Below are 23538 nucleotides of genomic sequence, written 5' to 3' on the forward strand. Positions count from 1 at the left end.
TTGAAGACCCAAGGGAACATCAATAACACTATGAACACGCACTTCACACCTGCCCGGACTGATCCACCCCATCAGATGTTAGTGGACACAGGCGCCGAACACTTCTACATTTCTTCTAAATGTTTAAATGACCATTGTGCCACTACCGGGGGAATCCCTCCAAGGCGAGTTTAAATTCACATGAATGGCAAGGATTCAGTTAAAGTTAAGGCACTGATGAAGAGAACTTATCCCACACCAAGTTTTATCATAGGTCGCAACTTGCTGAAAGAATACGACTGTGTAATCGACAGTTCTTCAAGCAAAATATACTTTACTGTCAATTAGAATTCCTACAGTGTAGATTTATATTCCATGTTGTGAGAAACCGTCACTGTTCCATCCAGGCCAAGAGGATGGGGTTGAATCACATGTTCCTATATCCTTCAATTCGGCCTACGACAAACTGAACAACATGTAGTGTAGAACAGATTTTTCTTACTTCATCTGGATGGAAAAAGTAAATATCCTGGGTTGTGGACAGGGTGTACTCACCTAGTTGTGCTTGCGGGGTTGAGCTTCAGTTCTTTAGTCCCGCCTCTTAACAGTATCGTGAGGAGCGTGTTTAGTATCATGTAAAGTGAAAGTCGTGATAGTAAGGACAATGTGTATATGTGTGTGTGTGTGTATTTATTAACTGTGCCTGTAGAATCTAGCTATTAGCTCTTGGACCCCGCCTTTCTAACCGATCTATTTTTTCCTTGTGCTTGCAGGGGTTGACCTCTGACCCTTTTGTCCCGCCTCTCAACTGTCAATCAACTGGTGTACATATTCCTGAGGTCTCTATCATATCTACACTTAAAACTGTGAATCGAGTATGCCTCCACCACATCATTTCCTAATACATTCCATTTGTCAACTACTCTGACACAAAAAAAAACTCTTGCTAATATCTCTGGGCACTCAATTTCCACCTGTGTCCCCCTAATGCGTGTGTCATTTGTGTTAAATAACCTTTCTTTATCTATCCTATCAATTCCTTTGAGAATCTTGTATGTGATGATCATATCCCCCTAACTCTTCTGTCTTCCAGCGACGTGAGGTTTAATTCCCGTAGTCTCTCCTCGTAGCTCATGCCTCTCAGTTCGGGTACTAGTCTGGTGGCAAACTTTTGAACCTCTTCCAGTTTAGTCTTATGCTTGACTAGCTATGGACTCCATGCTGGAGCTGCATACTCCAGGATTGGTCTGACATATGTGGTATACAAAGTTTTGAATGATTGCTGTGTGTGTGTGTGTGTGTGTGTGTGTGTGTGTGTGTGTGTGTGTGTGTGTGTGTGTGTGTGTGTGTGTGTGTGTGTGTGTGTGTGTGTGTGTGGCGAAGTGACATATCATGTATAGTCAAGCTCGTATTATGTGAATAACACTGAGGGTAGCTAAAATTGTGGGTGTAGAGAATATTAATCCCCTTGCTCAACACTGCTCAAACCATTCATTCTCAATACAAAGTATTGTTCATTGTTCTGACCATGCTCAACACTGCTCAGGCCATGTTTGTGGAAAATTCCATCAGAGTTATATAAATCTTATTTAATATGTTTGTATGTAGGTACACCAAGTATGCCCCTTGTCCATATGGCTTATGTGATGTACCTACATAGTAGTAGGCATCCATCAGTCTCAGGAGACTATGGAGTTGCGCTCTGGTTGTCGGTCTGGAGCCGGTCGGCCGAGCGGACAGCACGCTGGACTTGTGATCCTGTGGTCCTGGGTTCGATCCCAGGCGCCGGCGAGAAACAATGGGCAGAGTTTCTTTCACCCTATGCCCCTGTTACCTAGCAGTAAAATAGGTACCTGGGTGTTAGTCAGCTGTCACGGACTGCTTCCTGGGGGTGGAGGGGACGCTAAAAAGCCCCGAAATCATCTCAAGATAACCTGACCTGGAGTGGCCTCTCCAGGGCGCAAAGCCAGGGTAAGTTGATACGGGGGAAAAGCTGTATATATACATACATGGATACATACATATCATATAAGATTTAAACATCAATGTGTGGTGGAATTTCCCACATCGTTCAACACTGCTCAGTCCATTGTCATCACTGCTCAGACCATATTCAACAATGCTCAGAAGGTTCTCATAACTGCTCAGACTATGTTCAACACTGCTCAGCCTAGGGAGGAAGATCACACCACTAATACCATAGTGGCTAACCTTACTATTGGTACTTTATATCAGAAGTTAACCTTCAGTAACCCGCAGTTCCTTGTCCTCGTATCGCTTCCAAGTGCTATGATAGGCATATTATTGGATTCGCCTATGTTCTTCTAATTACCTTACCTTACCTTACCTATGATTACCTTTCATCAAAATAGGAAATCTTGCAGCTTCCTTTATACTAGAAGTGGCCAAAGGGCCACTACACAATAATCCAATTTGCCGTTAAAATGTCAAATTTTAACAATTTGTTTCTAGGCGTTAATATTCGCCTGGGTAGCATTCTCGTTGTAAAATATTTACAAGTCTGCTCTTGCTTTCAGCTTTTATAATTTAATTTATCTCTAATTTCAAAATTGCCTTGGAGATTTTATGCCTTTAATATGACGTTGATGAAAATATCAGACCCATTAAATATTGTTCTCTCTTTCACCCTCAAATCTACTAAAATTGCCCCAAATGAAGTATAGCAATATTAAAACTTAGGTGACATCACTCGTGACTTCAATCCTGCACATTAATGTGTCCAAAGTTCATTTCCCTAGATCAGGTTTCAAACTAAATTGACATCCCCACGAAAAAAACTATTTCTAAAATTGCCAAAAACAACAAATAAATAGCCACTAATATAATGCACTCAATGTACAGTATTGGTGTATTCTGCTTTAAATGGTTTTTAGCTGTTCTGAAATGTAAAAACCTTCCTATTTCACTGTGAAAGTTCCATTTAATTTTGTCGCCGCACAACTAAGCGATTTTGATTATGTTTAATCATTAGGACTATAATTCATTCTTAAGAGTACAAGTAAGTAAGTAATTATCAATAGAAAGCACCAAACCGGGAAGGCTATGTAGCACTATAGCTCTTGTACTCTTAAGAGTACAAGAGCCAGTGTTAAAAGTAACACTATAAATATCTTACCTGGAATAGCAGATACGCGATCCCAGTCTCCGTCCGTCACACCAGCTTACTGAGACGCTCAAGAAACAATTTAGACAAAGTTGTTGCAACAAGTGCCGGATCAACCAGCTTGTATTGGGTATGAGGGGCGTGCGGGCCGCTGCAAACAACAGTCTGCTTGGAGTAAGTTATCACTAGTCAAGCCTGGCCTCATGCCGGGCTTTAGGGCGAGGAGTAGAACTTACGGAGTAGAACTCTTCCTCCCTCCCACAGGTATAACCAGGGAGTATACTTTAGACATAGTATACACAGTCCACAAGTAAACTCTCCATGTGTATCCACACAGTTGCATAAAAGGTTGCTAACTTTTACTTCCAATATGTCTCCTGAGCCCTGCTATATACTCTGCAGATGGTAATTCACGGCCACTATGTCAACTGTTGGTTCATTTTCCACTTGAAACCCGTCATCTGAGTCACGTTCACGTTTTATCCTTGCAATATTCCACTCATTTAGAGGGTCGAATGTTACCTGCAATATATGCATGGTAGGAGCACCAAGAAGTACAACCCACCCGCACTTCAACATATCGCATACTAAACAAAACAAAATATTTATGTTGTTCTTCGAGGCTGTGTTCGGCCCTCAGCTGATGCCGTTCACAAATGCTCATTCATTCAAATTTTATTTTGACAAATTTTATTTTGTCCAGTCAAAAAGGACATTTTTTAAACTATCTTTTGTTATGTATTGTTTCGTGTACAGGTGTTTTGGATGTTTGCAATTATTCGCGTTTTAAATTCGTGGGTGACGCTTCATCTGGGAGCTTTGAACGTACTCAGCTGCAAATTATTTTGTCGAACAGAATCAAAACACCTAACTTATCCTATACCTAACTATACATAACAGAATAATATGTAAAACATTGTTATATTAAAAATATATATAGTGCTTGATAACACCGAACGAAACAATTATTGAAAACATCATTAGGCTTGGCGCCTTCTTTTGATAATTACATGTATATTCTTTCATAATTAGAATGTTAATAGTTTCTTGATTGATAGCAATCACGTCCTCATCCATTACACGGGCCAATTCAATTGTGTATTCTTATTAATCGTTTTCTACAGAAATAAAATAATCCATCTTCCATGCAATTCAGCTTTTTATTCAATGATTATTGAATTACTCCTTTATGGAGTGTAGTAAAAATGCTGTATGCAGTTTACCTACTTAAAATTATCTACTAGATTAAGGACCTGCCCGAAACGCTGTGCGTACTAATGGCTTTACAAGAATGTAAATACTGTACTATCCAATGTATTCTCACAAACCCAATGTACCTTCTTGTATATATATAAATAAATAAATAAATAAATAAATAAATAAATAAATAAATAAATAAAAGTATATCTTAACGGGGTGGAGCTGTTATTGTACCGAATGTATGCTCGCTTGACTGTTGTTGTTTTTGTGACCGGGAGATCAGCTGTATCGTGCAGGAATGCAGGTCGGTGGAATGTGTTCTCTTGATTTCTGTTTGTCCTAGCTTTGGTCATATGCAGTTTGCTTCTTGTTGTAGTGAATGGACAGTGCTTGGACTGTATAGTAGTAGGCATCCATCAGTCATAGGAGACTATGGAGTTGCGCTCTGGTTGTCGGCCTGGAGTAGCCTCTCCAGGGCGCAAAGCCAGGGTAGGTTGACATGGAGGAGAAGCTGTCACCCAAGCAGCAGGTTCCTTCCCCTCTCCACGGCGCCGAAAGTCTCCACTGGAAAGGCAAACGCCAATACGATTGGTTCCAGCGCCGTCGCAGGAACTGTCAGAACGAGGTTGAAGGCAACAACGAACTGTCCTAGGGGCTCCAGTTCCGGAGTTAACCTCGAAGTTGGTAAAAGAAGGCACAGGGACTCTAAACCCGGAGACCGCCATGGTCGGGGCCGGAGAAGAACCACCCTAGCAAGGGCAACAACGACCCCAGCCTCCTGAAGCAGAGCCTGGGGGGGGGCCGCACGAGCCCCAGGAGGTGAACTTCCGAGTTCTGCACCTACGGGTTCCAGACAGAGATCGTCACAGCCTCCTTTCACCCGAGGTCGGCTTCCTTCAAGACCTTCCTTCCCTCAAGACCTTCCTTTCTTCAAGTATATATGTATTGTATATTATATGACTTGTTATTGTTGCAGGATGTAACTGTATTGTAATTATTTGATCAATAAACCCGCAGGTCTGGCGGCAAAGCGTTTGTTTACTTCATGGAGTTAAGCTCCGATATACAGAAAATTAGGTTCCATTAATAAAAACTAATAATTGGTAACTAGCAATGATGGTGGTAATTAGTTCATATTAACGACACTTTTGATGAACCGTATGAGTGACAATATTAGCCTAGCATTTCTAAGTGTACTTCATTATGGATCAAAATGTGAAACAATGTGAGGTTTTAATGCTATTCTACGTACTTACTTCTGGCTAAGATAATATATTTTCTCCCCTTCAGTAGGATATTATCCTCGTGACACCGAGATAATTAATAAATAAAATAAACATATTTTTGATAAATTATATGAATGAAGGTGACAGCAGTCACCACGCAGCGGTCAACATAAGCCTACGGTTCAGAGGTTTTTTGCCCTCTGAAGTACAGTATAATTTGGAATCTAAGACTTGACGGGCGTCACATAGATCACCTTAGTCCATAATGCTGTGCATTTCAACATAATGGTGGAAGCCACCTTGTCACATCTCTCAACCTCCACACCTGACTGACCATTAGTTTTCTGCCCTTCAGTTATTCCCTTACACAATTCAGTGTCTTCCAGGAGTTATAATGGATGAGAGGTAGTGGTGGTTGAATGGTGGCGGTGGATGAGAAGTGGGGAGGGTTAAAGTAGTGGTGAAGGAGGAAGTGTAGTGGAAGGGGGGGCACCCAGTACCCACACGTGAGGCCCCGGCTCCATCACTTCACATACATTTCTACTGTAATTTGTCCATTGCAGTGGTTTAGTCTTAATTTCGTGCGCTCTGCTGCAGGTGGTTTTTACTTTAGTTCGTTTTGTCTTACTTAATCCCCCAGTGACGTATTTTGTGGTAGCCTCCGTTTTCTTGTGATTTGTGGTAGGACTTTAACCTTAGATACTTTGTGGTAGGTCTTTAACCTTAGATACTTTGTGGTAGGTCTTTAACCTTAGATACTTTGTGGTAGTCCTTTAATCTTTGATACTTTGTGGTAGGCCTTTAACCTTAGATATTTTGTTGTAGGCCTTTACCCTTAGATACTTTGTGGTAGGCCTTAACCTTAGATACTTTGTGGAAGGCCTTTAACCTTAGATACTTTGTGGTAGGCTTTTAACCTTAGATACTTTGTGGTAGACCTTTAATCTTAGATACTTTGTGGTAGACCTTTAAGCTTTGATACTTTGTGGTAGGCCTTTAACCTTAGATATTTTGTGGTAGGCATTAAATACTTTTTGGTAGACCTTTAATCTTAGATACTTTGTGGTAGACCTTTAACCTTAGATAATTTGTGGTAGACCTTTAACCTTAGATAATTTGTGGTAGGCCTTTAATCTTAGATAATTTGTGGTAGACCTTTAACCTTAAATAATTTGTGGTTGACTTTTAACCTTAGATACTTTGTGGTGGACCTTTAATCTTAGATGCTTTGTGGTAGGCCTTAACCTTAGATACTTTGTGGTAGACCTTTAACCTTAGATACTTTGTGGTAGGTCTTTATCCTTAGATACTTTGTTTTAGACCTTTAGCCTTAGATACTTTGTGGTAGGCCTTTACCATTAGATAATTTGTGGTAGACCTTTAACCTTAGATACTTTGTGGTAGACCTTTAACCTTAGATACTTTGTGGTAGGCCTTTAACCTTAGATACTTTGTGGTAGACCTTTAACCTTAGATACTTTGTGGTAGGCCTTTAACCTTAGATACTTTGTGGTAGACCTTTATCCTTAGATACTTTGTGGTAGACCTTTAGCCTTAGATACTTTGTGGTAGGCCTTTAACCTTAGATACTTTGTGGTAGACCTTTATCCTTAGATACTTTGTGGTAGACCTTTATCCTTAGATACTTTGTGGTAGACCTTTATCCTTAGATACTTTGTGGTAGACCTTTAGCCTTAGATACTTTGTGGTAGGCCTTTACCATTAGATAATTTGTGGTAGACCTTTAACCTTAGATACTTTGTGGTAGGTCTTTAACCTTTGATATTTTGTGGTAATTTCGAATCGTGCATTGTTTGTGGTGTTTTGTCAATATTTTGGTTTGTTTTGTATCTGATAGTTTAGTTACACTCAAGGGTTAGCAGTACACAAGTTGTTAAGTAGCAGTTCCAAGTTGTCAAGTAACAGTACTCAAGGGTTAAGTAACTACTCAACGGTTAATTACCTACTCAAGGTGTCAAGTAACAGCACTCAAGTGTTAAGTGACAGCATTCAATGGTTAAGTAAGGGTACTCAAGGGTTAAGTGACAGTATTCAATGGTTAAGTAAGGGCACTCAAGGGTTAAGTGACAGTACTCAAGGTGTTAAGCAACAGTACTCAACGTGTAAAGTAAAAGTACTCAAAGATTAAGTAACATTGCTTTAGAGTTAAGTAACACTACTCTAGGGTTAAGTAACAGTACTTAAGGTGCTAAAATCACTAGGATCGTAGGGTTAATCTCAAGAAATTAACTAATGGATTAAGTAATGGGTTCCAAGAAGATAATTGACATTAAATAAGTGTTAAGTAAGTTCCTAAGGCGCTACGTGACCACACATAAGGGCTAATCTTTGGGTACTTAAGGGGTTGGTATAGTACCATTGGTTTACGCCCCGGAACCTAAGAGGTTTTCATAGTACCCCCTGGTTTAAACCCGATACCACAAAGCACGTGACTCCGGCCAGCCACCAGTGTCATCCGAGCCGAGCGGGCCTAGGCTTCTCTGACCGTTCATAAAATAAAAATCCAAGAAGACATCGGTGTTTATATCCAGTCCTTACCAACACGTACCAAAAGGAAGATAGCAATAAATTAAGACGTAATAGAACGGGGTCAAGAAACAAGTTTCAGTTCTTAAGACTTGGTCTATAGGAGCTAAGGTTAGGCTAATTGTGAGGAGAAATTGCCAAGCCAAAATGACTATACAGCACTTAAAGATGTGAGGATAAGTATAAGCTAGCTAGGGTATAAGGATGGAGAGAAAGAACGGTGCCCAACCACTTCGACTATTGGGGATTGAACGCCGACCCTGCAAGAAGCAAGTTCGTCGTTCTACCGACCAGTCCAAATGGATGGATGCCTATGTCAAGGAATCTAACCCTATAATTTAGAACTAACACTTAGCATCCACACTAAGTGATAATTAATAAACGGCTGGTGGACACACTATATTCTCCACAATTAAAAAAAAATTACATTGAACACAAGAAATTTTCTTAACAAAATCAGAGCATAAATACAACAAAAATACTCCGCTAATAGTGTTCAAGATTATACAATAGCATAATACATTTGTAATAAATTCCATTAACTTACATCTCTGACCGACTCGTCCAAGTACTTCCCAAAGTTCCAATTCATGTTTTCTAATTTTTAGTTTTTAAATTCACAACACTGTAAGAAAAACACCTTTGATGGTTTAATTTAAAATTTTATCATTGCAGATTTTTTTTTTTTTTGAGAAATTCCTGAACGATGAATGGGTGAAGAATGTTATTTGCACGATGTAAAATCAATAGGGAAACACCGGAAGCGAGCCATGGGTTATTATGGGTGAAAAAAGTAAAAAAAAAAATAGGCTTAGGACACATGAGATTAAAAACTTTAAACCTCGTAGAGAATGCGATAGACACCACGAATGAGACACAACACGATGAAGGATGAATGCTGCTGAAGAAAGACATAAAGCCAATGACTCCTGAAGACATAATGACTGAAGAACACTTTCAGACATAATTAAAAAACTATACAAATCAACATTTCTAAAGATAGTGAGCCAACACTATCCAAATATGAGCTATACACTAGTAATTATGACTCAATAATTGTTTTTATTTTACGACAGGTAGACAGTACAAACGAAATTTACATGCATATATAAATTTCTAAATCTAAAACACAAGTCGACTAATGTAAGTGGTTTAAAACCTGAACCTGATTAAGCATTTGAACTATGGCAACTTAAATACAAAATTCTTTGATTTAGGTGCATGAAGTGGATGTCCACTACTATACACAAATTCTTAAGGTCATATAGTGCTGGGTTAGGAGAAAGAAAGAGAGAGGGGGGGTCACAAACTGAAAATGAGGGTATAGAGAGTTAAAATAAAAGGAGGGAATAAAGAGAAGTATATAAATGGAACGAATAAAGATAGTGAGTGAGAGAAAATAGACAGAGAAAGTAGCATTTAATGACCATTCGTCGTCAACTGGTGCTTCGTTATAAAAACCTCAGCTATAAAACTAATATTTGAGGAGCAACGGAAGCTGTCCGCCATACGGGCAGCGACAGTCATCTGAGGTAACTCATATATTTATATATATGCAAATATTGCATGTGTTAGCAGTAGAGACACAGGTACTACAGTTTGGTTGGTTACTGGTACACTTAATATACAAATTAAACACAAGCGCGACAACGACACAAACTTGCATCGCTCACATCTTTGCTGAAATTTAGGGAACTAAGTCCTTGGCTTTGAATATATTGAGTTCCGAAACGAATCTTAAATTTATTGAACCACCAGAAAGTTCAGGAGGTAAAGGAACCAATGTAACATCAAAACGCTGTCATTTATTTATCGAAACTTACTCGAAGCATTCAAGCGTGTTCCTGGCGCTCCACACGCCTCAACAAACTCCAGAAGAGATCTCTACTGTTGATGCCTCTGGTTCTTCCGTAGCTGCTTCTTATACCGCTCCATAAACTTTTCAATCTTTTTGGGGCTGAGTCTCCTATCAACTACATGGGCGTAGCGATCAGCTGCCCGCTCAGCTCCGTGTTCGATGGCGTACTCTGCGATTTCCCACTTCATGGTCTTGGAAAGCTTTTTCTTCACCTCACGGCGACCTGTTTTGCTCTTCCTGCCTGAGGTGCTGGGAGTATCAGCGTTGGAGTCAGCATCTATGGCGGAGGCGCGAGTGACGCCGTAGGTGCGCGCGGTTCCAGGAGATCGGGAGGTTCCAGTTATGGTGGAGGCAGATGAGGCGACTGGAGTTCCATACACGACTCCCGTGTCAGAACTCTCAATAGGTTTGGCAGCACTTGAGGAACCCGAAGCATCGGCTGCTTGCGAGTTTTGAGAAGCGCCGTAGGAGCTGGTATCCACGAAATCACCTCGAGTCTGTTGCCCATAAGAGTAGTCATAGTTACCATAATCAGGGCCTTGGTAGTTGCCACCACGGCGGCGACCGTAGGGGTCTGCACTACCACCTCCGCCGCCACCCCGACGCCCCATTCCGCTGCTGTAGCCGCCACCGCCGCCGAAGATTACCTTCCGCTTGAACCGGACGATATTCTGCCGTTCCTCGCTCAGGTCTTCATCCTCTTCTGAATCCAAATCCAGATTATTGTTATCGTCGGTGTCGTTATCGTCGGTGTCGTTATCGTCGTCGTCGTAGTAAAGGTCATCGCTGGAATCTAAATGTGTTTCCGGATCTAGGTGATCTCCAGGATCTAAGACGTCGTCGGTGGGGTAGGGTTCGTATTGGAGTTCGCTTGCCTTGAGGAGCCTGATCAGCGGTCCCTCGGCCACGGAGTGCAGCTCCGATGTATCCTCGTCGCTCGTCCATTGGTCAAGCATTCTCGCAGACACATCATCTGAAGAGACACATATATGAGCCGGCAAGATATCTGAGATACATTTAAAAGACCAGCCAGCGAAAACACGAGAAATATCGACCACATACAATTACAAGATGGCGAACAGATGCAATAAATTGATTGCAAAATTAATACAGTGTATCTGTTAAGTTACAAATCATTGACATGGTTAACTATTCTGGCTTCAGCAAAAATAAATATAACTTTGAAGAACGCAATCAAAGAGCTATTACATATCAATAAAAATCGTATAAGATTAATTTTTTAAATTTTATTAAGTTGCAATCAATCTATATTTCCAGCCAAAGTAGATGGATGATCCAGCCTGTCCTCTCCAGCTGTCACAGCGTCACAAATATGATGTACTAAATTGGCCGAACCTAACCTAACCAAGGACCCAAGAATAGAAAACGGAACAGCCTGTCAACTATGTGAGCCGCTGTGATTTTGTACATATATGTACATCAATTTTGTGAGCCGCTGTACATCATATTTTGGTCGTTGGTTGACGATTTATACGTTAAAATGCAATGTACTATTTGAGAGGACGGCTGGCCTAAGGTAGTGTATCAGGTGCTAATAGAGGAAATTCTATAGAATTGAATTTGAATTTGATAAATTAAAACAAATTAATACTGCCGTAGCTTGTTGACTAGTATTCTATGATTCTCAGGCCAATTATTAACGTGGAAGGAATTGTTGTTAGTTCTTTATTCTACAACTACTACTACCATTCTTCCTACTCCTCCTCCTACTATTGCTACCACTACAACTACTACTACCATTCTTCCTACTCCTCCTCCTACTATTGCTACCACTACAACTACTACCAGTACTATTTTTACTACTGTTTACTACTTTACTTGAGGTTATCTTGAGATGATTTCGGGGCTTTAGTGTCCCCGCGGCCCGGTCCTCGACCAGGCCTCCACCCCCAGGAAGCAGCCCGTGACAGCTGACTTAACTCCAAGGTACCTATTTACTGCTAGGTAACAGGGGCATTCAGGGTGAAAGAAACTTTTGCCCATTTGTTTCTGCCTCGTGCGGGAATCGAACCCGCGCCACAGAATTACAAGTCCTGCGCGCTATCCACCAGGCTACGAGGCCCCTGGTTCTACTATTCTACTACTATTCGTAAGTTCTTACGAATAAAGCCGCCGAGACAGACTAGGCTGTTGAAGCGATCAAGCGACCAAGCCTAATACCAACTGATTCACAGCACCGGCAAATAATAGTAATAATAATAATAATAATAATAATAATAATAATAATAATAATAATAATAATAATAATGGCATTAGTACTGCTGCACTAACCTATTGCAACATATATGTATAGAAATTATATTTGAAGCATAAAATTAATTTCAGGAAAATAGATTTTAAAAGAGTATGTAAGACTTACCAATCGTGAATATGTCACCAATTTTAATCATTGCCAAGTGAAGAGGCATTGTCTGACAACACTTATGCTCTGTAACCCTTATCACCACCACAAACATCTTATGACCACCACAAACATCTTATCACCACCACAAATATCTTATCACCACCACAAACATCTTATCACCACCACAAACATCTTATCACCACCACAAACATCTTATCACCATCACAAACATCTTATCACCACCACAAACATCTTATCACCACCACAAACATCTTATCGCCACCACAAACATCTTATCACCACCACAAACATCTTATCACCACCACACACAACTAGCTTAACCCAGCACCCGGCTTAACCGGACATGAGGGTTAACCCAGTACCTGGCTTAACCCAGTACCAGACTTAACCCAGTACCAGACTTAACCCAGTACCTGGCTTAACTCAGTACCCCACTGTGATACTGTCAGTTGGGTACTACTGTGAGAGTAAGCTTCTGGAGTGAAGGGGGAAGGGAAAGGGAACTATGAGGGAGAAAGCGCCAAGCCATTACGACTATGTAGCCATAGGAAAGGGTCAGGATAAGGATTTGAGATGGGACGGAGGGAAGGAATGGTGCCCAACCATTTGGACGGTCGGGGGATTGAACGCCGACCTGCATGAAGCGAGACCGTCGCTCTACCGTTGAATCCAAGTGGATTGAAGAGTGAGCGTCAGCCTGTAGAAGTGTGGGAGGTACCAGTGGTGGTATTCTGGGTTCCAGTACCAGTGGTGGTATTCTGGGTTCCAGTACCAGTGGGTGGTATTCTGGGTTCCAGTACCAGTGGTGGTATTCTGGGTTCCAGTACCAGTGGGTGGTATTCTGGGTTCCAGTACCAGTGGGTGGTATTCTGGGTTCCAGTACCAGTGGGTGGTATTCTGGGTTCCAGTACCAGTGGGTGGTATTCTGGGTTCCAGTACCAGTGGGTGGCATTCTGGGTTCCAGTACCAGTGGGTGGTATTCTGGGTTCCAGTACCAGTGGGTGGCATTCTGGGTTCCAGTACCAGTGGGTGGTATTCTGGGTTCCAGTACCAGTGGGTGGCATTCTGGGTTCCAGTACCAGTGGGTGGTATTCTGGGTTCCAGTACCAGTGGGTGGCATTCTGGGTTCCAGTACCAGTGGGTGGTATTCTGGGTTCCAGTACCAGTGGGTGGCATTCTGGGTTCCAGTACCAGTGGGTGGTATTCTGGGTTCCAGTACCAGTGGGTGGTATTCTGGGTTCCAGTACCAGTGGGTGGTATTCTGGGTTCCAGTACCAGTGGGTGGCATTCTGGGTTCCAGTACCAGTGGGTGGCATTCTGGGTTCCAGTACCAGTGGGTGGTATTCTGGGTTCCAGTACCAGTGGGTGGTATTATTGGTTCCAGTACCAGTGGGTGGTATTCTGGGTTCCAGTACCAGTGGGTGGTATTCTGGGTTCCAGTACCAGTGGGTGGTATTCTGGGTTCCAGTACCAGTGGGTGGTATTCTGGGTTCCAGTACCAGTGGGTGGTATTCTGGGTTCCAGTACCAGTGGGTGGTATTCTGGGTTCCAGTACCAGTGGGTGGTATTCTGGGTTCCAGTACCAGTGGGTGGTATTCTGGGTTCCAGTACCAGTGGGTGGTATTCTGGGTTCCAGTACCAGTGGGTGGCATTCTGGGTTCCAGTACCAGTGGGTGGTATTCTGGGTTCCAGTACCAGTGGGTGGTATTCTGGGTTCCAGTACCAGTGGGTGGTATTCTGGGTTCCAGTACCAGTGGGTGGCATTCTGGGTTCCAGTACCAGTGGGTGGTATTCTGGGTTCCAGTACCAGTGGGTGGTATTCTGGGTTCCAGTACCAGTGGGTGGTATTCTGGGTTCCAGTACCAGTGGGTGGCATTCTGGGTTCCAGTACCAGTGGGTGGCATTCTGGGTTCCAGTACCAGTGGGTGGTATTCTGGGTTCCAGTACCAGTGGGTGGTATTCTGGGTTCCAGTACCAGTGGGTGGTATTCTGGGTTCCAGTACCAGTGGGTGGTATTCTGGGTTCCAGTACCAGTGGGTGGCATTCTGGGTTCCAGTACCAGTGGGTGGTATTCTGGGTTCCAGTACCAGTGGGTGGTATTCTGGGTTCCAGTACCAGTGGGTGGTATTCTGGGTTCCAGTACCAGTGGGTGGTATTATTGGTTCCAGTACCAGTGGTGGTATTCTTGGTTCCAGTACCAGTGGGTGGTATTCTGGGTTCCAGTACCAGTGGGTGGTATTCTGGGTTCCAGTACCAGTGGGTGGTATTCTGGGTTCCAGTACCAGTGGGTGGTATTCTGGGTTCCAGTACCAGTGGGTGGTATTCTGGGTTCCAGTACCAGTGGGTGGTATTATTGGTTCCAGTACCAGTGGGTGGTATTCTGGGTTCCAGTACCAGTGGGTGGCATTCTGGGTTCCAGTACCAGTGGGTGGTATTCTGGGTCCCAGTACCAGTGGGTGGTATTATTGGTTCCAGTACCAGTGGTGGTATTCTTAGTTCCAGTACCAGTGGTGGTATTCTTGGTTCCAGTACCAGTGGGTGGTATTATTGGTTCCAATACCAGTGGGTGGTATTCTGGGTTCCAGTACCAGTGGGTGCTATTCTGGGTTCCAGTACCAGTGGGTGGTATTCTTAGTACCAGTGGGTGGTATTCTTGGTTCCAGTACCAGTGGGTGGTATTCTTGGTTCCAGTACCAGTGGGTGGTATTATTGGTTCCAGTACCAGTGGGTGGTATTCTTAGTACCAGTGGGTGGTATTCTGGGTTCCAGTACCAGTGGGTGCTATTCTGGGTTCCAGTACCAGTGGGTGGTATTCTTAGTACCAGTGGGTGGTATTCTTGGTTCCAGTACCAGTGGGTGGTATTCTGGGTCCCAGTACCAGTGGGTGGTATTCTTAGTACCACTGGGTGGTATTCTGGGTCCCAGTACCAGTAGTGGTATTCTTAGTACCAGTGGGTGATATTCTTGGTTCCAGTACCAATTGGTGGTACTATTATTAGTTTCAATGTCAGTGGGAGGTATTATTAGTTCCACTTGATGCTCATATGGGCGCAAGTGAATGACAAAGTGGTGTCAGTGGGCAGGATGTGTAAGTTCGCCAGGGCGAGTGATGACGCGGTTAAGTCAGTGGGTGATGGGGGGGGACTCTAGTGCGTTGTGGTGTGGGTATCAGTGGGCGGTGGTGTCAGGAGCCAGTGTGGGTATCAGTGGGTGGTGGTGTGAGTGTCAGTGTGGGTATCAGTAGGCGGTGGTGTCAGGAGCCAGTGTGGGTATCAGTGGGTGGTGGTGTGGGTGTCAGCAGCCAGTGTGGGTATCAGTGGGTGGTGGTGTGAGTGTCAGCAGCCAGTGTGGGTATCAGTGGGCGGTGGTGTGAGTGTCAGGAGCCAGTGTGGGTATCAGTGGGTGATGGTGTGGGTGTCAGGAGCCAGTGTAGGTATCAGTGGGTGGTGGTGTGAGTGTCAGCAGCCAGTGTGGGTATCAGTGGGTGGTAGTGTGAATGTCAGGAGTCAGTGTGGGTATCAGTGGGTAGTGATGTGAGTATCAGTGGGTGGTGGTGTCAGTAGCCAGTGTGGGTATCAGTGGGGGGGTGGTGTCAGCAGCCAGTGTGGGTATCAGTGGGTGGTGGTGTCAGGAGCCAGTGTGGGTATCAGTGGGTGGTGGTGTTAGGAGCCAGTGTGAGTATCAGTGGGCGGTGGTGTCAGGAGCCAGTGTGGGTATTAGTGGGCGGTGGTGTCAGGAGCCAGTGTGGGTATTAGTGGGCGGTGGTGTCAGTAGCCAGTGTGGGTATCAGTGGGGGGTGGTGTCAGCAGCCAGTGTGGGTATCAGTGGGTGGTGGTGTGAGTATCAGCACCCAGTACTCACCTAGTTGTACTCACCTAGTTGTGTTTGCGGGGGTTGAGCTCTGGCTCTTTGGTCCCGCCTCTCAACCGTCAATCAACAGGTGTACAGATTCCTGAGCCTATCGGGCTCTGTCATATCTACACTTGAAACTGTGTATGGAGTCAGCCTCCACCACATCACCCCCTAATGCATTCCATTTGTCAACCACTCTGACACTAAAAAAGTTCTTTCTAATATCTCTGTGGCTCATTTGGGCACTCAGTTTCCACCTGTGTCCCCTTGTGCGTGTTCCCCTTGTGTTAAATAGACTGTCTTTATCTACCCTATCAATCCCCTTCAGAATCTTGAATGTGGTGATCATGTCCCCCCTAACTCTTCTGTCTTCCAGCGAAGTGAGGTTTAATTCCCGTAGTCTCTCCTCGTAGCTCATACCTCTCAGCTCGGGTACTTGAATGTGGTGATCATGTCCCCCCTAACTCTTCTGTCTTCCAGCGAAGTGAGGTTAAATTCCCGTAGTCTCTCCTCGTAGCTCATACCTCTCAGCTCGGGTACTAGTCTGGTGGCAAACCTTTGAACCTTTTCCAGTTTAGTCTTATCCTTGACTAGATATGGACTCCATGCTGGGGCTGCATACTCCAGGATTGGCCTGACATATGTGGTATACAAAGTTCTGAATGATTCTTTACACAAGTTTCTGAATGCCGTTCGTATGTTGGCCAGCCTGGCATATGCCGCTGATGTTATCCGCTTGATATGTGCTGCAGGAGACAGGTCTGGCGTGATATCAACCCCCAAGTCTTTTTCCTTCTCTGACTCCTGAAGAATTTCCTCTCCCAGATGATACCTTGTATCTGGCCTCCTGCTCCCTACACCTATCTTCATTACATTACATTTGGTTGGGTTAAACTCTAACAACCATTTGTTCGACCATTCCTTCAGCTTGTCTAGGTCTTCTTGAAGCCTCAAACAGTCCTCTTCTGTTTTAATCCTTCTCATAATTTTAGCATCGTCCGCAAACATTGAGAGAAATCAATCGATACCCTCCGGGAGATCATTTACATATATCAGAAACAAGATAGGACCGAGTACAGAGCCCTGTGGGACTCCACTGGTGACTTCACGCCAATCGGAGGTCTCACCCCTCACCGTAACTCTCTGCTTCCTATTGCTTAGATACTCCCTTATCCACTGGAGCACCTTACCAGCTACACCTGCCTGTCTCTCCAGCTTATGTACCAGCCTCTTATGCGGTAGTGTGTCAAAGGCTTTCTGACAATCCAAGAAAATGCAGTCCGCCCAGCCCTCTCTTTCTTGCTTAATCTGTGTCACCTGATCGTAGAATTCTATCAAGCCTGTAAGGCAAGATTTGCCCTCCCTGAATCCATGTTGGCGATTTGTCACGAAGTCCCTTCTCTCCAGATGTGTTACCAGGTTTTTTCTCGCGATCTTCTCCATCACCTTGCATGGTATACAAGTCAAGGACACTGGCCTGTAGTTCAGTGCCTCTTGTCTGTCGCCCTTTTTGTATATTGGGACCACATTCGCCGTCTTCCATATTTCTGGTAGGTCTCCCGTCTCTAGTGACTTACTATACACTATGGAGAGTGGCAAGCAAAGTGCCTCTGCACACTCTTTCAGTACCCATGGTGAGATCCCATCTGGACCAACAGCCTTTCTAACATCCAGATCCAGCAGGTGTCTCTTGACCTCCTCTCTCGTAATTTCGAACTCCTCCAAGGCCGCCTGGTTTACCTCCCTTTCTCCTAGCACAGTGACCTCACCCTGTTCTATTGTGAAGACCTCCTGGAACCTCTTGTTCAGTTCCTCACACACCTCTCTGTCATTCTCTGTATACCTGTCCTCGCCTGTTCTAAGTTTCAGTACCTGTTCTTTCACTGTTGTTTTCCTTCTGATGTGACTGTGGAGTAGCTTTGGTTCAGTCTTGGCTTTGTTTGCTATATCATTTTCAAAATTTTTCTCTGCTTCTCTTCTCACCCTGACGTACTCATTCCTGGTTCTCTGGTATCTCTCTCTGCTTTCTGGTGTTCTGTTATTCCGGAAGTTCCTCCACGCCTTTTTGTTCAGTTTCTTCGCTTCGATACATGCCCTATTATACCATGGATTCTTCTGTTGCTTCTCGGATTTTTCCCTTTGGGCCTGGATGAACCTGTTTACTGCCTCCTGACACTTTTGGGTAACATAGTCCATCATACCCTGTACAGACTTGTCTCTGAGGTTTGTGTCCCAAGGTATTTCACTTAGGAAACTTCTCATCTGTTCATAATTCCCCTTTCGGTATGCCAGCCTTTTGATTCCTAGTTCTTTTTGGGGGAGATAAGTCCTAGCTCTACCAAGTACTCAAAGTTCAATACACTGTGGTCACTCATTCCCAAGGGCGCTTCCATCTTAACTTCCCTTATATCCCATTCATTTAGGGTAAATATCAAATCAAGCATTGCTGGTTCATCTTCTCTCATTCTTGTTGGTTCTTTGGTGTGCTGGCTTAGAAAGTTTCTTGTTGCCACGTCCAGCAGCTTAGCTCTCCATGTTTCTGGTCCTCCATGCGGGTCTCTGTTCTTCCAATCTATCTTCCCATGGTTGAAGTCTCCCATAATTAGTAATCCATATCCATTCCTGCTAGCAACAGAAGCTGCTCTTTCTATTATGTTAATGGTGGCCATGTTGTTTCTATCATATTCCTGTCTAGGTCTTCTGTCATTTGGTGGTGGATTATATATGACTGCGACTATAATTTTTTTCCCTCCATTTGTTACAGTACCTGCTATGTAGTCACTGAAACCTTCACAGCCCTGAATATCCATCTCCTCAAAATCCCAGCCTTTTCTTACCAACAGAGCTACACCACCCCCACCTCTTCCTTCCCTCTCTTTCCTCATAACATAATAGTCCTGTGGGAACACTGCATTTGTTATCGTTTTCGTGATCTTTGTTTCTGTGAGGGCTATTATGTCTGGGTTTTCCTCTAGTACCAGTTCTCCAAGCTCATTTGCTTTATTTGTAATTCCATCTATGTTAGTGTACATCGCTTTGAGGCTCACTTTCTTCTGTCCCTTCTCAAATCGCCTCCTTGGTGAGTGTTCTGCTGGTGGGGGAGGCTGTTCCATGGTTGTGAGGACCTGTGAGGTGGATAACAGGGTCTCAGAGGATACTGGGATGAGGGGCGGGGGATCCAGTGTGGGTATCAGTGGGTGGTGGTTTGGGTGTCAGGAGCCAGTGTGGGTATCAGTGGGTGGTGTTGTCAGGAGCCAGTGTGGGTATCAGTGGGTGGTGGTGTCAGCAGCCAGTGTGGGTATCAGTGGGTGGTGGTGTCAGGAGCCAGTGTGGGTATCAGTGGGTGGTGGTGTGGGTGTCAGGAGCCAGTGTGGGTATCAGTGGGTGGTGGTGTGAGTGTCAGGAGCCAGTGTGGGTATCAGTGGGTGGTGGTGTCAGGAGCCAGTGTGGGTATCAGTGGGTGGTGTTGTCAGGAGCCAGTGTGGGTATCAGTGGGTGGTGGTGTCAGGAGCCAATGTGGGTATCAGTGGGTGGTGGTGTGGGTGTCAGAAGCCAGTGTGGGTATCAGTGGGTGGTGGTGTTAGGAGCTAGTGTGGGTATCAGTGGGTGGTAGTGTGAGTGTCAGGAGCCAGTATGGGTATCAGTGGGTGGTGGTGTGAGTGTCAGGAGCCAGTGTGGGTATCAGTGGGTGGTAGTGTGAGTGTCAGGAGCCAGTGTGGGTATCAGTGGGTGGTGGTGTTCGGAGCCAGTGTGGGTATCAGTGGGTGGTGGTGTGAATGTCAGGAGCCAGTGTGGGTATCAATGGGTGGTGGTGTCAGGAGCCAGTGTGGGTATCAGTGGGTGGTGGTGTGAGTGTCAGGAGCCAGTGTTGGTATCAGTGGGTGGTGGTGTGAGTGTCAGGAGCCAGTGTGGGTATCAGTGGGTGGTGGTGTGAGTGTCAGGGGCTAGTGTGGGTATCAGTGGGTGGTGGTGTCAGGAGCCAGTGTGGGTATCAGTGGGTGGTGGTGTCAGGAGCCAGTGTGGGTATCAGTGGGTGGTGGTGTCAGGAGCCAGTGTGGGTATCAGTGGGTGATGGTGTGGGTGTCAGGAGCCAGTGTGGGTATCAGTGGGTGGTGGTGTGAGTGTCAGGAGCCAGTGTGGGTATCAGTGGGTGGTGGTGTCAGGAGCCAGTGTGGGTATCAGTGGGTGGTGGTGTCAGGAGCCAGTGTGGGTATCAGTGGGTGGTGGTGTCAGGAGCCAGTGTGGGTATCAGTGGGTGGTGGTTTCAGGAGCCAGTGTGGGTATCAGTGGGTGATGGTGTGGGTGTCAGGAGCCAGTGTGTGTATCAGTGGGTGGTGGTGTGAGTGTCCGGAGCCAGTGTGGGTATCAGTGGGTGGTGGTGTGAGTGTCAGGAGCCAGTGTGGGTATCAGTGGGTGGTGGTGTGAGTGTCAGGAGCCAGTGTGGGTATCAGTGGGTGGTGGTGTGAGTGTCAGGAGCCAGTGTGGGTGTCAGTGGGTGGTGGTGTGAGTGTCAGGAGCCAGTGTGGGTATCAGTGGGTGGTGGTGTGAGTGTCAGGAGCCAGTGTGGGTGTCAGTGGGTGGTGGTGTGAGTGTCAGGAGCCAGTGTGGGTATCAGTGGGTGGTGGTGTGAGTGTCAGGAGCCAGTGTGGGTATCAGTGGGTGGTGGTGTGAGTGTCAGGAGCCAGTGTGGGTGTCAGTGGGTGGTGGTGTGAGTGTCAGGAGCCAGTGTGGGTATCAGTGGGTGGTGGTGTGAGTGTCAGGAGCCAGTGTGGGTGTCAGTGGGTGGTGGTGTGAGTGTCAGGAGCCAGTGTGGGTGTCAGTGGGTGGTGGTGTGAGTGTCAGGAGCCAGTGTGGGTATCAGTGGGTGGTGGTGTGAGTGTCAGGAGCCAGTGTGGGTATCAGTGGGTGGTGGTGTGAGTGTCAGGAGCCAGTGTGGGGCCGAGGGACACAGGACATAACTAATAAAGAACCATCGCCACAGGACGCGGGCCGGCTGTCTCTCACACGCCCATCACCCCCATTAATTTGGAGTGTGTTATCCTGCCGGGCGGGAGAGGAGGAAGGGGGGGGTATAGGGTAGGGGGGTGGGAGATAATTCGTCTCTTCACTGAAAGGTTTCATCTTGTTCGAATCCCGAAAGCGCATCCAGGTAGTACCTTTTTAGGGGGAAAATAGCATGCAGGTCGTGCCAGCTGGAGTAAGCGCAGCTGAAAGAGGCGGGAGGACCCGCCTCAAGACCCGCTTGAGGACCATTTCCGCAATTTGCGGACCTGAGAAATCCATCTCTCTCGTTTTCCAATTCGTTCTTAAAGTTTTTCTACACTGTAACACCTTCACACGTTCGCTTGTGCGTCCTTGCTGTAGGCTGCTGTTGGTCGAGGCTCATATATAGCATATATAGCAACAAATGTACCAAAGGAGCCATTATTCCAACTTTCATTAGTTTGGTGCGTGCGTCTAGGAAGTACCCCTTGAGGTAAGAAGAACCTACCTAGTAGTACAGCGTTCTGGGCTGAAGCGATGGTGAGGAAGGCGACGGCGGTCGCCACGAGCTCCAGGAACAACTTCATGATGCCAGCGACACTACTCAACTGAACCCCCCACCCTCATAACCAACTTTATATACCCGCACCTCGCCCTCTCGCCCCTACACAAACGCCCTCATCAATGCCCTCATCAAACACCCTCATCAATACCCATACACTGTTCCGACCCCCCCCCCCCCCCCCGTCGTCGACTACAGTCGGTAGCTCACCCAACACACTTTTGGTTAGCTGGACAGAATCACATACCAAGAGAGGTTTATTCCAAGGAGGAAGCGTCATGATGTAGGTCCTCAGCGGCCCCCTGACGGCGTCTCTTTCATCTCGCGGTACAACTGTTTAACCCCTTGCTTGCGGCAGCCTTCATAAAGGCAAGTGCGCCCTTACCCTCCGACGGAACAATACCTTTTGTTGACATCCCTGAGACACCTCAGACACAGAGCTTCCCAGACAATTATTCTCGTCTCATCGGCTCGTGGAGTAGACAAATGGCGATTTGCATTAGGCTGAGGACGTGTTTTTTTCTGTTATTTAATCGCTATGCTGGTGTCTGCCTGTTGGTTTTGAAATTGAATTGAAATAAGTTTATTGAGGTAAAATATACACAAAGGGATGAGGCTATTCAAGCTATTCTCACCCCGTTGCCTGTTGGTTGTTACTGTTGTCATTAGTGCTCTTGTTGGCATTACTGCTACTGTTGGCATTACTGTTATCATTACGACTACTGTTTTCATTACTGATACTGTTATCATTACTGTTGCTGTTGACATTACTGATTGCTCTTGTCATGATTGTTACTGTTGACATTACTGTTTGTTCTTGTCATGATTGTTACTGTTGACATTACTGTTAGTGTTGACATTACTGTTTCTGTTGACATTACTGTTTCTGTTGACATTACTGTTTCTGTTGACATTACTGTTACTGTTGACATTACTGTTACTGTTGACATTACTGTTTCTGTTGACATTACTGTTACTGTTGACATTACTGTTTCTGTTGACACTACTGTTACTGTTGACATTACTGTTTCTGTTGACATTAGTTTCTGTTGACATTACTGTTTCTGTTGACATTATTGTTACTGATGACATTACTATTTCTGTTGTCGTTACTGTTACTGATGACATTACTCTTACTGTTGACATTACTGTTACTTTTGACATTACTGTTTCTGTTAACATTACTGTTTGTTCTTGTCATGAGTGTTACTGTTGACATTACTGTTACTGTTGACATTGCTGTTATTGTTGTCAAAACAGTTACTATTGTCATCACTGCCCGTTATGACCCCAGGTAGCCTGGTGAAGCGAGTCTACCAAATGAGAGTTATTCTCCTTACCTGACCAGAAATTAGGAGGTCAGTGGAAGGAAATATATTAAGGAAACGTCAGTGAGTGATTTAAAAAAAAAAGAGTACAAGAAAAGGATGAGCATCTTGTGAAAGTGGGAATAGGATGTCGACATTTTGACGGACATCGTAACTTCACTTGAGTTGACACAGTCGTCAGAAATGGACGTGCGTCACTGTGTCCTGGTAATATAGAATACGGTTCTGGATAAAGTGTTTGAGTGAAGGCTACAGTGTATAACTGGGGCCAGATTCACGAAGCAATTACTCAAGCACTTACGAACCTGTACATCTTTTCTCAATCTTTGGCGCCTTTGTTTACACTTATTAAACAGTTAATGAGCTCCGAAGCACCAGGAGGCTGTTTATAACAATAACAACAGTTGATTGGGAAGTTTTCATGCTTGTAAACTGTTTAATAAATGTAACCAAAGCCGTTAAAGATTGAGGAAAGATGTACACATTCGTATGT

The 23538-nt window shown here is 44.9% G+C and overlaps 2 protein-coding genes across 2 annotated transcripts in view; one reads left to right on the forward strand and one right to left on the reverse strand.

Moving 5' to 3' along the window:
• The first annotated feature begins 4585 nt into the window (after nt 1–4585).
• TfIIFalpha (transcription factor IIFalpha) overlaps nt 4586–23538 on the forward strand; it is a 54612-nt gene continuing 35659 nt past the window's right edge. Inside the window, exon 1 of the mRNA XM_069301430.1 lies at nt 4586–4607. Coding sequence (XP_069157531.1) covers nt 4602–4607 — 6 coding nt within the window. The 5' untranslated portion in view covers nt 4586–4601. The remainder of the gene's footprint in view (nt 4608–23538) is intronic.
• On the reverse strand, nt 8463–21810 carry LOC123769758 (uncharacterized). The gene is made up of 2 exons (XM_045760999.2): nt 21664–21810; nt 8463–10907 (listed from the first exon to the last, which is right to left on the reverse strand). The coding sequence occupies exons 1-2, from the start codon at nt 21740–21742 to the stop codon at nt 9961–9963; spliced, it is 1026 nt and encodes a 341-aa protein (XP_045616955.1). The 5' UTR covers nt 21743–21810; the 3' UTR covers nt 8463–9960.

The sequence above is a fragment of the Procambarus clarkii genome, chromosome 45, assembly GCF_040958095.1.
Source record: "Procambarus clarkii isolate CNS0578487 chromosome 45, FALCON_Pclarkii_2.0, whole genome shotgun sequence".
Taxonomy (NCBI): Eukaryota; Metazoa; Arthropoda; class Malacostraca; order Decapoda; family Cambaridae; genus Procambarus; species Procambarus clarkii.